Genomic DNA, 14513 nt, shown 5'->3' with positions numbered 1-14513 from the left:
GACTGACTTCAGATTGAGGATCAGCCACCAGTCTTCTGAGTCTTTTTTGGGCACTATGAAGTATAGTTTATCTGCCCAAGCCCAATTCTGAGTGTGGAATGGGTTCTATGGCTCGAATGGCTAGAAGCTTGTGTACTTTCACTAGGTCTTTGACCGCCTTTCCACATACTGGAGTCTTCAGGCTGCCAGTCAAAACAAAAGCCCGACTGAGACCTCAACCCCCATGGATCCATGCACAAGAAGGGGGAAGAAACCATGCAGTCAGTACCTGTTAAGCCCTGCTAGACTGATTCTGGGGCAAAGCAGCCTGAGTTCAAGCACCTGATAAAATTAGGATGTGAGCTAGCTTCAAAGGGAATGGACCCCAAGCTCCACAAGTTCAAATAGCTGAACAGGAACCCCAAGGGTTGCCTTGCCAGCTGCAGACCTCTCTCACAGAGTCTACGTCCTCTCCCAGGGTCACTGGAGTCCTCTCAAACATCGAAAAGTCTTGAACTTGTATAAAAACCAGAAAAATAATAAAAGGTTATCAGAGCAGATCTGAATCTCACCTTTTCAACTTGCTTGCAGAAAGAAAAACTGAAGGGGGTCTATTGGAGGAGGTGGATCTGAAGAATGTAAATTTCATCCACATTACCACCGCTTTCCGAGATTCACACTGGCTCCCAGTACAAGGATGCATAGAATACAAATTCTATTGCACCCTATTCAAAGCCCTAAATGGAAACGGACCAAGCTACCAGAGCAACCGCCTAATCAGGAAAAACACATCCAGACCAAGGAGAACTCATGCATACTTTACCCACCCCCCAATCAAAGGCATACAAAGCAAAAAAAAAAAAAATATGATGGACTATTAGCCACCAGAGCAGCAAAGATAGACCACCATATCTCCAATCTGACTACGACGCCCAACTACAAAACATTCAGGAAAGAACTTAAAACTTTTCTATTCAAGAAATGTGTCAAATGATCTAACTAAACCTGATCGACCCTCCACAGATCCCGACGCATACTATATCTATTAACTATGTAATCTCCCTGGGAATGCTCAGGCCAACTCTTGTTGTAAATCACCTAGAACTGAAAGGTATTGGTGAGATAAAACACACTAATTTAATGTAATCCTTGTGCAATCAACTCGCAAGTATGGGAACATTTAAAGAATGATGTGGGGACAATTTTTCCCCGTCCCCACGGGAACTCATTTTCCTGTCCCCGCCTTATTCCTGCAAGCTCCATCCTCATCTGCACAAGCCTCAAACACTTTAAAGTTTTCAAGGCTTGTGCAGTTAAGGCAGAGCTTACAGGAATGGGGCAGTAACAGTAACAAAATTCGCAAGGATGGGACAGGGAAACTGAGTTCCTGCAGGGACGGGGACAAATTTGTCCCCGTGTCATTCTCTAGGGACATTACCTACAGTCAGGGCTCATATGTCCTTTGCACCAGAACTCAGATTAACTTTCAGAGCTTGTGAGGGAGTCTACAAGATGCTACCCACTTCCCTTCTGGATACTCCCTCACAATGTCAGAGCTACCTTAGCTCTTCCTTAAGGGGAAGTGATATGGGAAGGAGGAGTCAAGGAGACAGGAATCAGGAAGTATAAAAGGGCAGGGCCACAGATAGGTCAGCAGGCCCAGGGAAGAAGGAAGAGGTGATTCCTATATGCTCTTCGACTACAAGACTCCTATATGCGCTTTGACTAGAGACTCTGGAAGGACATACAGTATATTTGATTTTAAAATTAGATTCTGCCATAAGTAAGACTAAGATTAAAACAGAAGTCCCTCTATCTAATTTCTCCAGTTACAAGATCTAGGACTTATTGTTTATCTAAATTTAACACTGCATATGAAAGCAACTGGGTCAGTAAAACAAAAGCTGAGACAGATTCTCATTCTTATAAAATATATACTTTAAAAGTGAAATTAAAATGTAAATTGGCAGCTTTAATCATTACTACTTGCTCCTTAACTATTTGATCTTTTCACCAATTTACCACTTAGAGGTCTACAAATAGAAATAACTTACTTCTGTGTTATTCAGAATTTACTACCCAAGAACTGAAGTACACTTTTAGCAGAGCTACAATGTACATGTACCTACATTGCAAAAAACAACAAAAAACCCAACCCATACGAATGAAATCCATACTATTCAAACATCTTCTTACCTGTCCTCCTAAATCAAAGGCTAACTGTAGCACTCCATCAGCGAGTCGCTTACTGCTGATATCAAGTGATGGAAGCGATTTCTTTTCATCTCCTGGTGCAATGCCTTTGTATACAACCGAAAGCAACTTTGAGCCAACTGTGAACTGCAGACCTGCAGTCTAAAGAATAGAGAACTTATAACATTTCACTTTCTAATATTAAGGACTGTAAAAAGAAATATAGATACATATTTTGTTCAGTTACATAGTTTCAAGTTTATTAGATATTTGATTAATCGCCTATCACAATTACTAAGCGATGTACAAATAATAACATAAATTTCTAAAATGTACAAAAAATAAGAGGTAAACATTAACAACAATATAAAAATCATTAAAAACAGACAAATTAAAACAAGGTAATTAAAACTATAACAAGGAAAACAATGGGGTAGAAGGGGAAGAAATACAATTTATGATAGGAAAGAGAAAACGATTAAAGGTAAAATCCAAAAGGAATGGGAAAACAAATAAATTATTGGAAATAAAAATGCACAAAAAAAATAAATAGAGAGCAGATAGAAAGAGCAATTAACGTTTCAATTAGATATTGAAAGCATCTTTGAAAAGAAAGCTCTTAAGTTGGCTCTTGAATTTATCCAAATTCTTCTCCTCTCTTAAATAAAGTGGGAGTGAATTCCATGTCTGTGGTGCCGTAACAGTAAAAATGTATTGTCTTCGAGTATTTATGATTTTAAGAGTAGGAATGACCAATAAAAGTTGTTCATTAGATCTTAAAATTTTAGGAGAAGTATATGTGTTCTCACACTGTAGCTATACCTTATAATCATCTTGAAATCTAGGAATAATTTTATAAATGTTGCATACACTTCTATATAAACTGTTACTATTCCTGCTATGGATACAAACATAGAAACATAGAATATGAAGGCAGAAAAGGGCCGACGGCCCAACAAGTCTGCCCACTCAAGAACCCTCCCTTCCAACTAGTCTGCCTACTCAAGAACCCTTCTTCCCTGGAGTATCTATCGTTTGAGCATAACTGTAGTACTCCCATCAGTTTGTCCCATTGACTCTGAAGTCGAGCACGCTACTGGCCTCGACCACCTGGCGGGGAAGATCATTCCATCGATCAATCACCCCATTCGGTGAAGAAGTATTTCCTGGTGTCACCATGAAATCTTCCTCCCTTAAGTTTTAGTGGATGCCCTCTTGTCACCGTGGGACCCTTCAGAAAAAAGATTTCCTCCTCCACTTTGATGTGACCCATGAAGTATTTAAATGTTTCTATCATGTCCCCCCTTTCTCTGTGCTCTTCCAGAGAATATAAGCGCAGTCTGATCAGGCGTACTTCATATGGGATGTCCTTAAGTCCTGAGACCATCCTGGTGGCCATTCTCTGTATCGACTCCATCCTCTTCACATCCTTTTGATAATGTGGCCTCCAAAATTGGACACAGTACTCCAAGTGAGGTCTCACCATGGATCTGTATAACGGTAGTATGACTTCTGGCTTTTGGCTGATGAAGCTCCTTCTGATGCAACCCAGCATTTGTCTGGCCTTTGCTGTAGTTTCTCCACCTGATTAGCAGCTTTCATATCTTCCCGGAAAAGAACTCCCAAGTCCCTTTCTGCAGTAGTTCTTGTTAAGTTTTTACCATTCAAGGTGTATGTTTTGCATGGATTTCCGCTCCCAAGGTGCATTACTTTATATTTCTTGTCATTGAAGTTTAGTTGCCAAGTACTGGACCATTTTTCCAATACAAGCAGGTCTTGCTCCATAGTGTTGGGCTTGGTTGCGCTGTCAGGTTCTGAGGTCCTGCCCATAACGCTGCATAGTTTAGCGTCGTCGGCAAATAGTGTAATTTTGCCTCAAAGTCCCTGAGTCAAATCCCCTACAAAGATATTAAATAGCATCGGGCCCAAGACCGAGCCTGTGGCACTCCACTGGTCACTCTCGACGCTTTTTAGGGGATACAGTTTACCACCACTCTCTGAAGCATGTCGCTAAGCCAGTCTTGTACCCATGCTGTCAGTGTTACTCCTAGTCCTAGCGAGTGCATCTTACTTAATAAGCTTCGGTGTGGAACACTGTCAAAAGCTTTACTAAAGTCCAAATACACCACATCCACGGACTCAACCTCATCCAGTTTTTTTGTTACCTAATCAAAGAAGCTTATCAGATTGGATTGACAAGACCTTCCTTTTGTAAAGCCAAGCTGGTGGGGATCTCTTAATCTTTCATCATCCAGGAACGTGTCTAGTCTGTTCTTAATCAATTTTTCCATGAGTTTACTCACTATTGATGTGAGACTCACCGGTCTATAATTTTCAGCCTCTGACCTACCTCCCTTTTTGTGGAGCGGGATAACGTTGGCAGTTTTCCAGTCTAGGGGTACTTTTCCCTTGCTGAACCTTTTTAGCATATCACATCTTAAGATACATGCATGTGCACATGTGAAAAATTACCTGAGACTGCAATACTGAGTTCAGTAGACCAGCTTTATGGAGCTGCTTGCAGGCAGATAAGATAGATCCAATTCTAGAATAATAATGTCGAGCGTCTTGGTTGTACAGATCAATATCACAAAGATCCTTAATGCTGTCAGCATACAAAGAGACAAATCAGAAAATGTATTCCTTGCTCTTGTGATCAATCATGTATTACAGTTGTCTCATTTCTAATATATTTATAAATTCATAGCACAATTTAGTAAAAACACCTGAGAAGCAGGTATTAGTCGATACCATGACTATTGTCAGGAAGGTATTTGCTTTGCAATATGAAGTATAGCATTTAGTAAGATGTCTGGGTCTTAAAGGAAAGCAGTCTTTGTTAATTGTTGGTGTATCTACTTTTCCTGTTTCAACTGTTTATTAATTTTATAAACATCATACAGAAAGTGCATAAAATATATTACAATAAAATTTGTAAAAGCACTTCTATTCCATATATGAAAAGGGTACTAACTCATGATTGTTTTGTTGTGTATCAGAAATTCACATCATTTATTCACAGCATGATAGTTCGATAACTGTGAAATATTACAAAAACTCAGTTTCAATCAAGCAATACATACCCTTATTCTTTCTATGTCACAATCAGTACCAAATTTAAATTTACACTATTTCAGTAACCTCTACCTTTGTGAAGTGATTCTTTTCTTTATAGAAAATTCCAACTCATTCTTAAAGGGGGACTTTATTAAAGCTTTCAGAAGTTTTATACAAACATCTGGAAGATTCTTCATGACTTGCACATCAGCTATGTTGAAACCAATGCTGGATGGATCACATACGGTTAACACTGTGAGCTCTATCAAGTTACTATTCAGCAAATCTTTTTCAAGCAACTGCAATAAAAACAATTACAAAATTAGTTTTAAAAAAAGCATTAGTAATTGTAGGCAATGAAACAGTTTTTCTAAGGACAGATATTTACAACTGGTACAGCATCAACTTGATGGACCAAAAGAGTATCACATCTTCCAGAGCTTTATAATGGATTCTTTAGCTTGCTGAGTATGCACTGTAGTCCCCTTGTAGCCGAATGCCTCAGTAGTATGATTAAGCTAATGAGCTAAATTTCAAAAGTGGTTAAAGGGTAGACTTGTGTGATTGGCGACTGCTGTTTTTAGACAGCATTTATTATACAGGTAACTTCAGCTTCTAAAAGGACAATCCATTCACACATCACAGCACTACAATTATCTAGCTAAGAAGTGTCCTCAAAACCAAAAGACACAACAAATTCAAATTTCCTATGCCAACAGAGTAGGTCAACTATTTATGGCAGGTTAGAACTTCCCCGTTTCACTTTTTTTTTCTGTAAACAAAAAGAACCCTAACATTAAAATAGACTCTCGGGCTTCTTACTCTTGTCAAGATGTGTAGTATAAGCATTAATTTTGTGTAAATACGTGGACCATTTTGCACAGACACTAACCTTACAGTAGATGGGTAAGACAACACAATCATGGCATTAATATTATGATAAACAGATATATAGGGCAGTAGTATGTATCTTTATAAGGCAAAAAAATCTAGAAACTTTCAAAACATATAGCCTTATTTAAAGCTTAAATACATTCATTTATGACCTCAGCAGTACAAACTGTGAGAGGAGTTTCATTCACAGTATACTTTGCACTAAAGTCGTCATCGGTCAGAGGTTTTTATCAAATCTTATTAGTTGGTTCATTTTGATTTATTATTCTTTATTTTTCAAGATAAATTAAGACAAAATACTCATCTCTTTATCAGAGCATAGCAGGGGTACTTCACCGACATAGGCTATGTTTCGCCTCAGCCCTAGGAGGCGAAACATAGCCTATGTCGGTGAAGTACCCCTGCTATGCTCTGATAAAGAGATGAGTATTTTGTCTTAATTTATCTTGAAAAATAAAGAATAATAAATCAAAATGAACCAACTAATAAGATTTGATAAAAACCTCTGACCGATGACGACTTTAGTGCAAAGTATACTGTGAATGAAACTCCTCTCACAGTTTGTACTGCTGAGGTCATAAATGAATGTATTTAAGCTTTAAATAAGGCTATATGTTTTGAAAGTTTCTGTATTAATATTATGAACCTGCAATGCAGCTTCATAAAAATATTGATAGGATAATCCATCTGCTAAAGATACAAATTCAATACCACTCTGGGAAGAAATTAAGGCTGCATATGAAGCACCATCCTGTTCTACTGAAACTGGAGTATTAGGTGAAAAAGTTACTGAGACTTGAGGCTTTCTGATCCTGTATAAGGTATGCTGAAATGACAAAAATCCTCTTCCAGGTCAAGCACTTTGGCCCAAAGGACATAAAAGGTTTAAAAGGAGCTTGCCTCAAATAAGTTAAAATGACATATCAAAATGACGTTGAGATCCAGCGACAGCAGGCAACTTAATGAAAGATTTCAAATGAAACCGCATCTAGATCTTACAAACTAGGGCTGCAGAGAAATGTTTCATTTCTACACAATGATAGTATGTGCCAACTATACAAAAATGTATCCTGAATTACATTTGAACCAAACTCTTAAGGATGAATCACTACCATCACACATTTGTATACCACCTGACCCTGAACTGGAAGTTACATTTGTACCATATTTTCCCATATATAGGCTACGGCCTATACATGGGTTTTACAAACCCATGTATGGGACGTGGCCTAGTTAAATGTGGCGGCCTATATACAAATTTAAAATCATCCCCCCACCACCACCACCTGTACCTTTTTGGAAGCCCCCTCGCTGGTGCATGGCTCGGATCTCCAGCTGTGCAGGGCAGCCGCGATCTCTTCGGCCCCGCATCGCTTGCTAAGTGGCTGAGGTCAGTTCTCGCAAGTCCTGCAAGAGCCGACGTTGGCCATTCAGCGAGCAGTGTGGGGCAGGCCGGATGCTGAAGAGATCGTGGCTGCCCTGCACCGCTGGAGACCCCGAGCCACGTGCCAGCGAGGGCGCTTCCAATAAAGGTACCAGGGATGGGGGGGATGAATGAAAAAGGAAGGGGAGGTACTGGAAGATAAGCCACAGCTAATACCGTGGGGCGGCTTATCTTCCGGTTATTAAATATAGGCCATTTTCTGCAGCCTATATATGGGTGCGGCCTATGCAGAGGGATGGCCTATATGCGGTGAAATATGGTATTACCACCCAGTGGCGTACCAAGGGGGGGGGGGGGGGGGGCGGTCCGCCCCGGGTGCCAGCCCAGAGGGGGTGCTCCCGGCCTTGCCGTTCAGTCCCCCCCACCCCCTGAAGGACCGCTCGTCCCACTGACCTTCCTGCACCACCTATGAAGCAGCCCGCAGCAGGATCGTGACGTCAGCGATCCCTGAGCTGCTTGGGCGCTGCTTCCTGCGCCGCGGTCCCGCCCCTCCTCTGACGTCAGAGGAGGGGCGGGACTGCGGCGCAGGAAGCAGCGCCTGAATCGCTGACGTCGCGATCCTGCTGCGGCTGCTTCATAGGTGGTGCGGGGAGGCCAGGGGGGCGAGCGGTCCTTCGGGGTGGGTCGGAGCATCAGGCCTTCAGGGTGGAGCGGGCGGGCAGGCAGGAAGGCTTTCAAGGGGGAGGGGGGGACAGGCAGGCAGGCAGGCCTTCAAGGGGGGAGGCAGGCCTTCAAGGAGGGGACAGGCCTTCGGGGGGTGTGCAGACCTTCAAGGGGTGCAGGCCTTCAAAGGGGAGGGACAGGCCTTCAAGGGGGGGCAGGCAGGCCTTCAAGGGGGGGACAGGCCTACAAGGGGGTGGGACAGGCCTTCAAGGGGGGGATAAGCCTTCGGGGGGGGTGCAGGCCTTTGGGGGGGTGCAGGCCTTCGGGGGGGGGCAGGCCTTCAAGGGGGGGACAGGCCTACAAGGGGGGGACAGGCCTTCAAGGGGGGGACAGGCCTACAAGGGGGTGGGACAGGCCTTCAAGGGGGGACAGGCCTTTGGGGGGGACCCTGGTTTAGAAATACACGGAGGGAAGGGGGTGTTCAAAGAGACGTGCATATGCCAAACTTTGGGGGGGAAAGAAATAATGGGTCTGAAAATAGGAGAGGGAGAGAGATGATGGACCATGGGATTTAGGGAGGGAAGGAACAGAAAGGGAGAGAAATTGGACACAAGGGATGGTGTGGAGGAGGGACAGAAATACTGGATAGGAGGGTAATTGGGAAAAGAAAGGGAGAGATGGTGGACTCTGGGGTGGTGGGGAAGGAGGGAGAGATGCCGGATGAAAGGGTAGTTAAGAAAAGGTGGATCTGTGGAGGGAGATGAAAAAAAGGAAAGATACCAGACTTCCTGGGGAGGGAAGGGAAATGGAAAGGGAGGACAGAGTTGGCAGATGGATGGTTAGCACGCAGAAAGAAGAAAGAAGGAGACCCTGGCAAGCAAGTTATCAGAAGAAAACCAGAGCCTTGGACCAACAAGATTTGAAATATAACCAGACAACAAAAGGTAGAAAAATTAATTTTATTTTCTGTTTTGTGATTATAATATGTCAGATTTGAAATGTGTATCCTGCCAGAGCTGGTGTTGGACTGCAAACGTGAGCTAGGATTTCACAGAGAGAGGAAAAGTCCTTTTTGTTTCTTTATTTTATTTACACCACAGCGCCAGTGTGGTTAGGAGAAGCCAAAGGGGTGAAAAAGCTATAAAACCCACCAGGAGTTATGAAAAAAATCACCCAACTGGGCAGGAAAATCGAATTGAAAAACCAATTCAATAGGCTGAATCGAATCGAAATTTTTTTTCCTGAATCTGGCAGCATTAGTTTGCGCTACTGTCTTAGACTTTAGGACCTGGGATTGGGGAGAGATGGCATCCTCAGTACTTTATAATGCAAGTGAAACGAGGATTTGGTCAGACTTTTGAAGGGTCTGCGGAAAAAACATATTATATAGGCCGGGGACATGAGACAGCAGGAAATGGGAACTTTTCTTCCTTCTATTTTTGTGAATGGAAAGGCTGAGGATGTCAGAGAGTTCAGTTAAAATATGTGCTTTATAAGAAAATATAATAATGTGTTTTATAAAGTTTATAGCATAGCTGGCCTATCCAGTGAGGTGTTCCTAGTGGTGGTGGTGGCAGCGTGTCAATATGTTGAGAGGAAGAGGTGGTCTGGGAAATTCTGCTGAGCAAACTCCGGGCCCATTTCCATCCCCCAGTTAGTCCACTCCACTCAACTGGTTCACACACTGAGTGGGTCTTTGGGTGTTGTTTTGGGATCTCTTCCAGTGGTATCTCCTTCTGGTCCAAGGAAGGAAACTTTGTTATCCTTAGCATTGATCTACAGAATATGTTTGTAACAGTGCTGCTTTAGGCTATGTAGTGATCGAAAGAAAAAAACAGACCTTTGCACATTTTTGCACTATATGGTGGGTGTATGAGGAGATTCACATTTCCTGCACAGCTAAGTCCATGTGAAGTTACCTTGTGCTGTATTTGACATCTAGCAAGGTCTCTGTTTGAAAGGAAAGATCTAAACTTAAAAATGAAGTGGCCAGAAGTTATGGTAAAAGCAGATAGTGTAGCTGGTTTTAAGAAAGATTTGGACAAATTCCTGGAGGAAAAGTCCATAATCTGTTATTAAGACATGGGGGAAGTGTCTGCTTGCCCTGGATCGGTAGCATGGAATGTTGCTACTCTTTGGGTTTTGACCAGGTATTAGTATCCTGGATTGGCTACCATGAGAATGGGCTACTGGGCATGATGGACCATTGGTCTGATCCAGTTAGGCTATTCTTATGTTATGTTCTCATCTGTAGGGGCCTTTGTTTTCACTTCTTATATTAATGTATTTTTTTTCTGGGAACTTATCAGTGTTTTTTATAATGGGACAACCAGTCACAACAGGGTTTGGATGGGGGACGCCCAGAATAAGCTACAGTCCTGACCTGAAACAACTCCACTTAAGAAGTGAAGGGCGCTCTCAGTGTGAACCATCAGCAATGGGAGCAGAAGCTCCGATACTTCACTTCTGGGTTGAGGCAAAAAGCCTCCACCACCACACCATCATTGAGCCCCCTATGTGTGTATAATTATTATTATTATTATTATTATTCTTTATTCTTATATACCGCCATACCCAGTGAGTTCTAGGCGGTTTACATCAATTAGCAAATGATCTGCATTGAGTAGCAGATTTACAACACCTGCAATAAAGCCCTGAATAAATAATACAATCTAAGCAACCCCGTGAGCAAATCAAACTCAAACGGTGGAATTACAAACTGAGCGACCCCCACACAAACCCTGCCAGCCGAAACCCGCCACGCTAGATATAAAGCAATATCAAAAAATACTCAAATTTAATCAAAAAGATACTTATCTGAACAAAACTATCACAATTGAAAACGCCAGGAGCCAAAGTTCAACCACGCTGGTTTCGGGGAGGAGCCCTTCTTCAGGAACCTAGCCCCCGACCACAAACCAAAAAGAAAAGAAAAAAATGCCAAAATGCGGAGCGGGACGGCTGGAGGGAGGGGTATCCGAGCGGGAGAGCACTCGCGCCTAAAAAGAGGACCAGGATACACGTCACACACAAACCAACCAATCATACAGGACGCGAGACGCGTCATCAATCACTCACACCGGGGCGGGAAAAAGAAGCCCCAATGCTACAGAAGGGGAACGATAAAACCCGTTCAGTGCTAGAAACCCGACAGTGCTGGAAACAACCCAGCGCAGGAAACCTACACGATGACACGGCACCCAGAAAAAATAGAATGGAACCCTATATGATGGTGTTCCATTCCACACTTTCATTAAGACCGTGGGGAGAAACAGCTTGAAGTTGGAAAATCCAATATTGTTCCCTAAGGTTTAAATGAAATTGTTTGTCCCCCCTGAAATCCCAGGGAATTTGCTCAAGCACAAACCACACCAGATCGGTAAACTGATGACCAGCTTCCAAACAATGAGGCACCAGAGGGGCAGATAAAGATGCCGTTCTGATACGACTCCTGTGTTCTTGTAGTCTTATTCTAATCTTTCTGCTTGTGCGCCCCACATAATGTAACGCGCAAGGACAGATGATGATATATACCACCCAAGCAGAATCACAGGACGTTTGGGATCTAAGATGGTAAGTGCGCTGAGTCCGGGGGTGTTGCCATTGAGAGATAGATAGAGAAGACGCACACATATCACAATGGCCGCACGGACCATGCCTCCCCCCGGTGACTGCTCGGCTTTTGGTGGATAACAATTCCTTCAAATTTTTGGGACGGGAGAAAGCTATGCAAGGAGCCTGATTGAAGATGGCATGATGGTCCAAAACATGCCAATGCTTTCTCACAATACCGGCTACCTGGTGGGCTTGGTCAGAAAATGAAATGACACACACCTGCTGTTCCATGGGCGGCCTGATGGCAGGAGCCCGCAGAAGCTCAGGATTGGCATAACGCGCTCTGCGATAGGCTCTCTTGATGGTCCAATCTGGATAGCCGCGTGCCCTAAAGCGCTGCGATAATAGCTTGGCTTGGGTCCTAAACTCCCCTAAAGAGGAGCAAATTCGGCGGATCCTAAGAAATTGCCCCACAGGCAACGATTGGCGCAGCCTGGCTGGATGACAGCTGGTGTAGTGTAAATATGAGGTACGATCGGTAACTTTCCGAAAGACCGTTGTAACCAAACGCCCACCAGACTTGCTGACCATAGTGTCCAGGTAAGTGACCCTGGCTCCATCCACCGTAGCAGTGAACTTCAGATGTCTGTCAAGAGTGTTCAGCCAGGTAAGGAATTCATCAAATCTGGCCTTAGTACCATGGCCATGGCCCCCAGTGTGGCCAACCTCTACGTTACGAATTTTGAAGAACAGCTGTTATATCCATCTTTGTGGATGTCGGATATTGGTACATGGCTCCGGTACATTGATGATGTGTTCCTGGTTTCTGACCAAGCCCACCAGGTAGCCGGTATTGTGAGAAAGCATTGGCCTGAAAACAGTTGCCAAGTAATTAGTTTTTTCTCAACACAAAGAGGAAAGCCAATGCAACTCGTAATGGTGAAAAGACTGAGATGAACAATATCTTATCTGAAAAGTCAAGAAAATTCATAGATAGCTAAGACCAAATAGTGTCTTAAAAGAAAAAGAGGCTACTTTAAATTCTATTATTGCAAGTCATGTGAGTGCCATGAGCAAGAGCGGACAAAATGGCCAAAGAGAGACTGGAAAACTATAATTATCATAGCCGCTGGGTGGTATGGCAGCAGAATTAGTACACATATGTCTACTAAACCCCAACAGAAAAGAGGGAGAAATCATGACTACTGGACAGCAAGATGGTGGAACAGCCAACTATGCTGACTCCCTTAGTGTGTTCAGCCTGGATAGAAGAAATCACGGCAGCTGTGGAAGCGGCTTTGGATAAAAAAAATATAAGCTCTGCATGACAGAGCTGAGACTGCACATGAACAGCTGGATAGCATGGACTTAGAAGTAGATCAAATGTAGTAGAGAATCAGTGATTTGGAGAATAAACAATGTCAACAGGAGGCCGAACACTCATGTTTCAGAAATGGCTGGTGGAGTTAAGAGCTCAAGATAGACAATCTTGAAAAATGTTTGAGGCAGAATAACCTGAGACTCATTGGTATCCTGGAGTCCTCCCTTGACGGGGACCTGCCACGCCTGCTGGAAGTTTGATTATCTAAGACAGTGAAGTTTGGGTCTCAACTGGGGCCTGTTTGAATAGAGCAAGTGCATAGGGAGGGTCCCCCCAACTGGAAGGTTCTAGACCTTAAGCAGTTATACTTCGCTTGCTGCATTTTGCTCACAAGCAATCTGTATTGTAGGCAATTCGTTCTGGGCTCTCTCTCAGCTATGAAGGACATAAAATTCTCTGCTTCCAGGACTGTAGGGGTGTTTCTGTATTTGCACCTGAAGATTAGGCCTCTCTGACCTCATCAAAGCCTGAACCATTCTGCAAGAAATCTTTCTGAACCATTTTGCAAGAAATCTTTCCAGCATGAATTGCAAGAAGAAAGAAGAAACATCTTTACTGTTTTCTGCCTGATGCATTATGGGTATGTACCAGAATGTTATTCTACTCAAGGACATCCATCTGTGCCTTCATGTGGATCGATTTTTCACTCTGTCAAAAATTACAGACTAGGGGATACTCAAAGTAACAGGGAAAGACTTTTAAAACCAATGGTCTGTTATTGAGAAAGACATGGGGGAAGCCACTGCTTGCCCTGGACTGGTAGCATTGAATATTTCTACTCCTTGGGTTTTGGCCAGGTACTAGTGACCTGGATTGGCCACCATAAGAACAGGTTACTGGGCTTGATGGACCGTTGTTCTGACCCAGAAAAGCTATTATGTGCTTATTGGTGGCACTAAAGGATAAGTTCTCCTTACTTTATCCTACACGGTTACAGATACAGCATGCTGGCAAGGATCATTACTTTGATAAGGTGCATAGTAGTTCATAGTAGGCTAGAAGAATATTCTTCAATACTGGACATAACCTGCAGCCCCCATCCTTATGGCATTAGCGGAATAAATTCCATGAACTCCTACTGATAGAACTTAAAGATGTGAGTCTGATCTCTATGTGCAAGAACAGTTTGGGAGGGGGAAGCGTATATATACTCAATATATCCTAGGATATGCGGTCACATTTTTAATCATATTGAGGACACTATGCTGTCTATACCATAAGACATAGGCAGTGGAACACTTTTTTGTTTGGGGGGCCCAAAAGCTCCACTCTAGATCACACCCAAACTCCGCCCCAGACCCCGCCCCATAATATAGTACTAATTGTAATGCCATCTCTTCCATTCATTCTTCATATATACCATAAGCATAAAAAGGGGGGGCCACAGGGGCCATGGCCTCCCAACAA

General features: G+C 43.1%; 1 protein-coding gene across 3 annotated transcripts in view; it reads right to left on the bottom strand.

Annotated features, from left to right (window-relative positions):
- PRKDC (protein kinase, DNA-activated, catalytic subunit) overlaps positions 1 to 14513 on the bottom strand; it is a 524414-nt gene that overhangs the window by 334719 nt on the left and 175182 nt on the right. For all 3 annotated transcript variants that reach the window (XM_033933710.1, XM_033933711.1, XM_033933712.1), the window contains 3 exons: positions 5320 to 5528; positions 4645 to 4777; positions 2176 to 2334 (listed from right to left, as the gene is read on the bottom strand). In XM_033933710.1, the coding sequence (XP_033789601.1) occupies positions 2176 to 2334; positions 4645 to 4777; positions 5320 to 5528 (501 nt within the window). The remainder of the gene's footprint in view (positions 1 to 2175; positions 2335 to 4644; positions 4778 to 5319; positions 5529 to 14513) is intronic.

The sequence above is a fragment of the Geotrypetes seraphini genome, chromosome 2 (genome assembly GCF_902459505.1).
Source record: "Geotrypetes seraphini chromosome 2, aGeoSer1.1, whole genome shotgun sequence".
Taxonomy (NCBI): domain Eukaryota; kingdom Metazoa; phylum Chordata; class Amphibia; order Gymnophiona; family Dermophiidae; genus Geotrypetes; species Geotrypetes seraphini.
The sequence above is the reverse complement of the archived record's forward strand: the minus strand, read 5'-3'. Positions and strand labels throughout refer to the sequence as shown.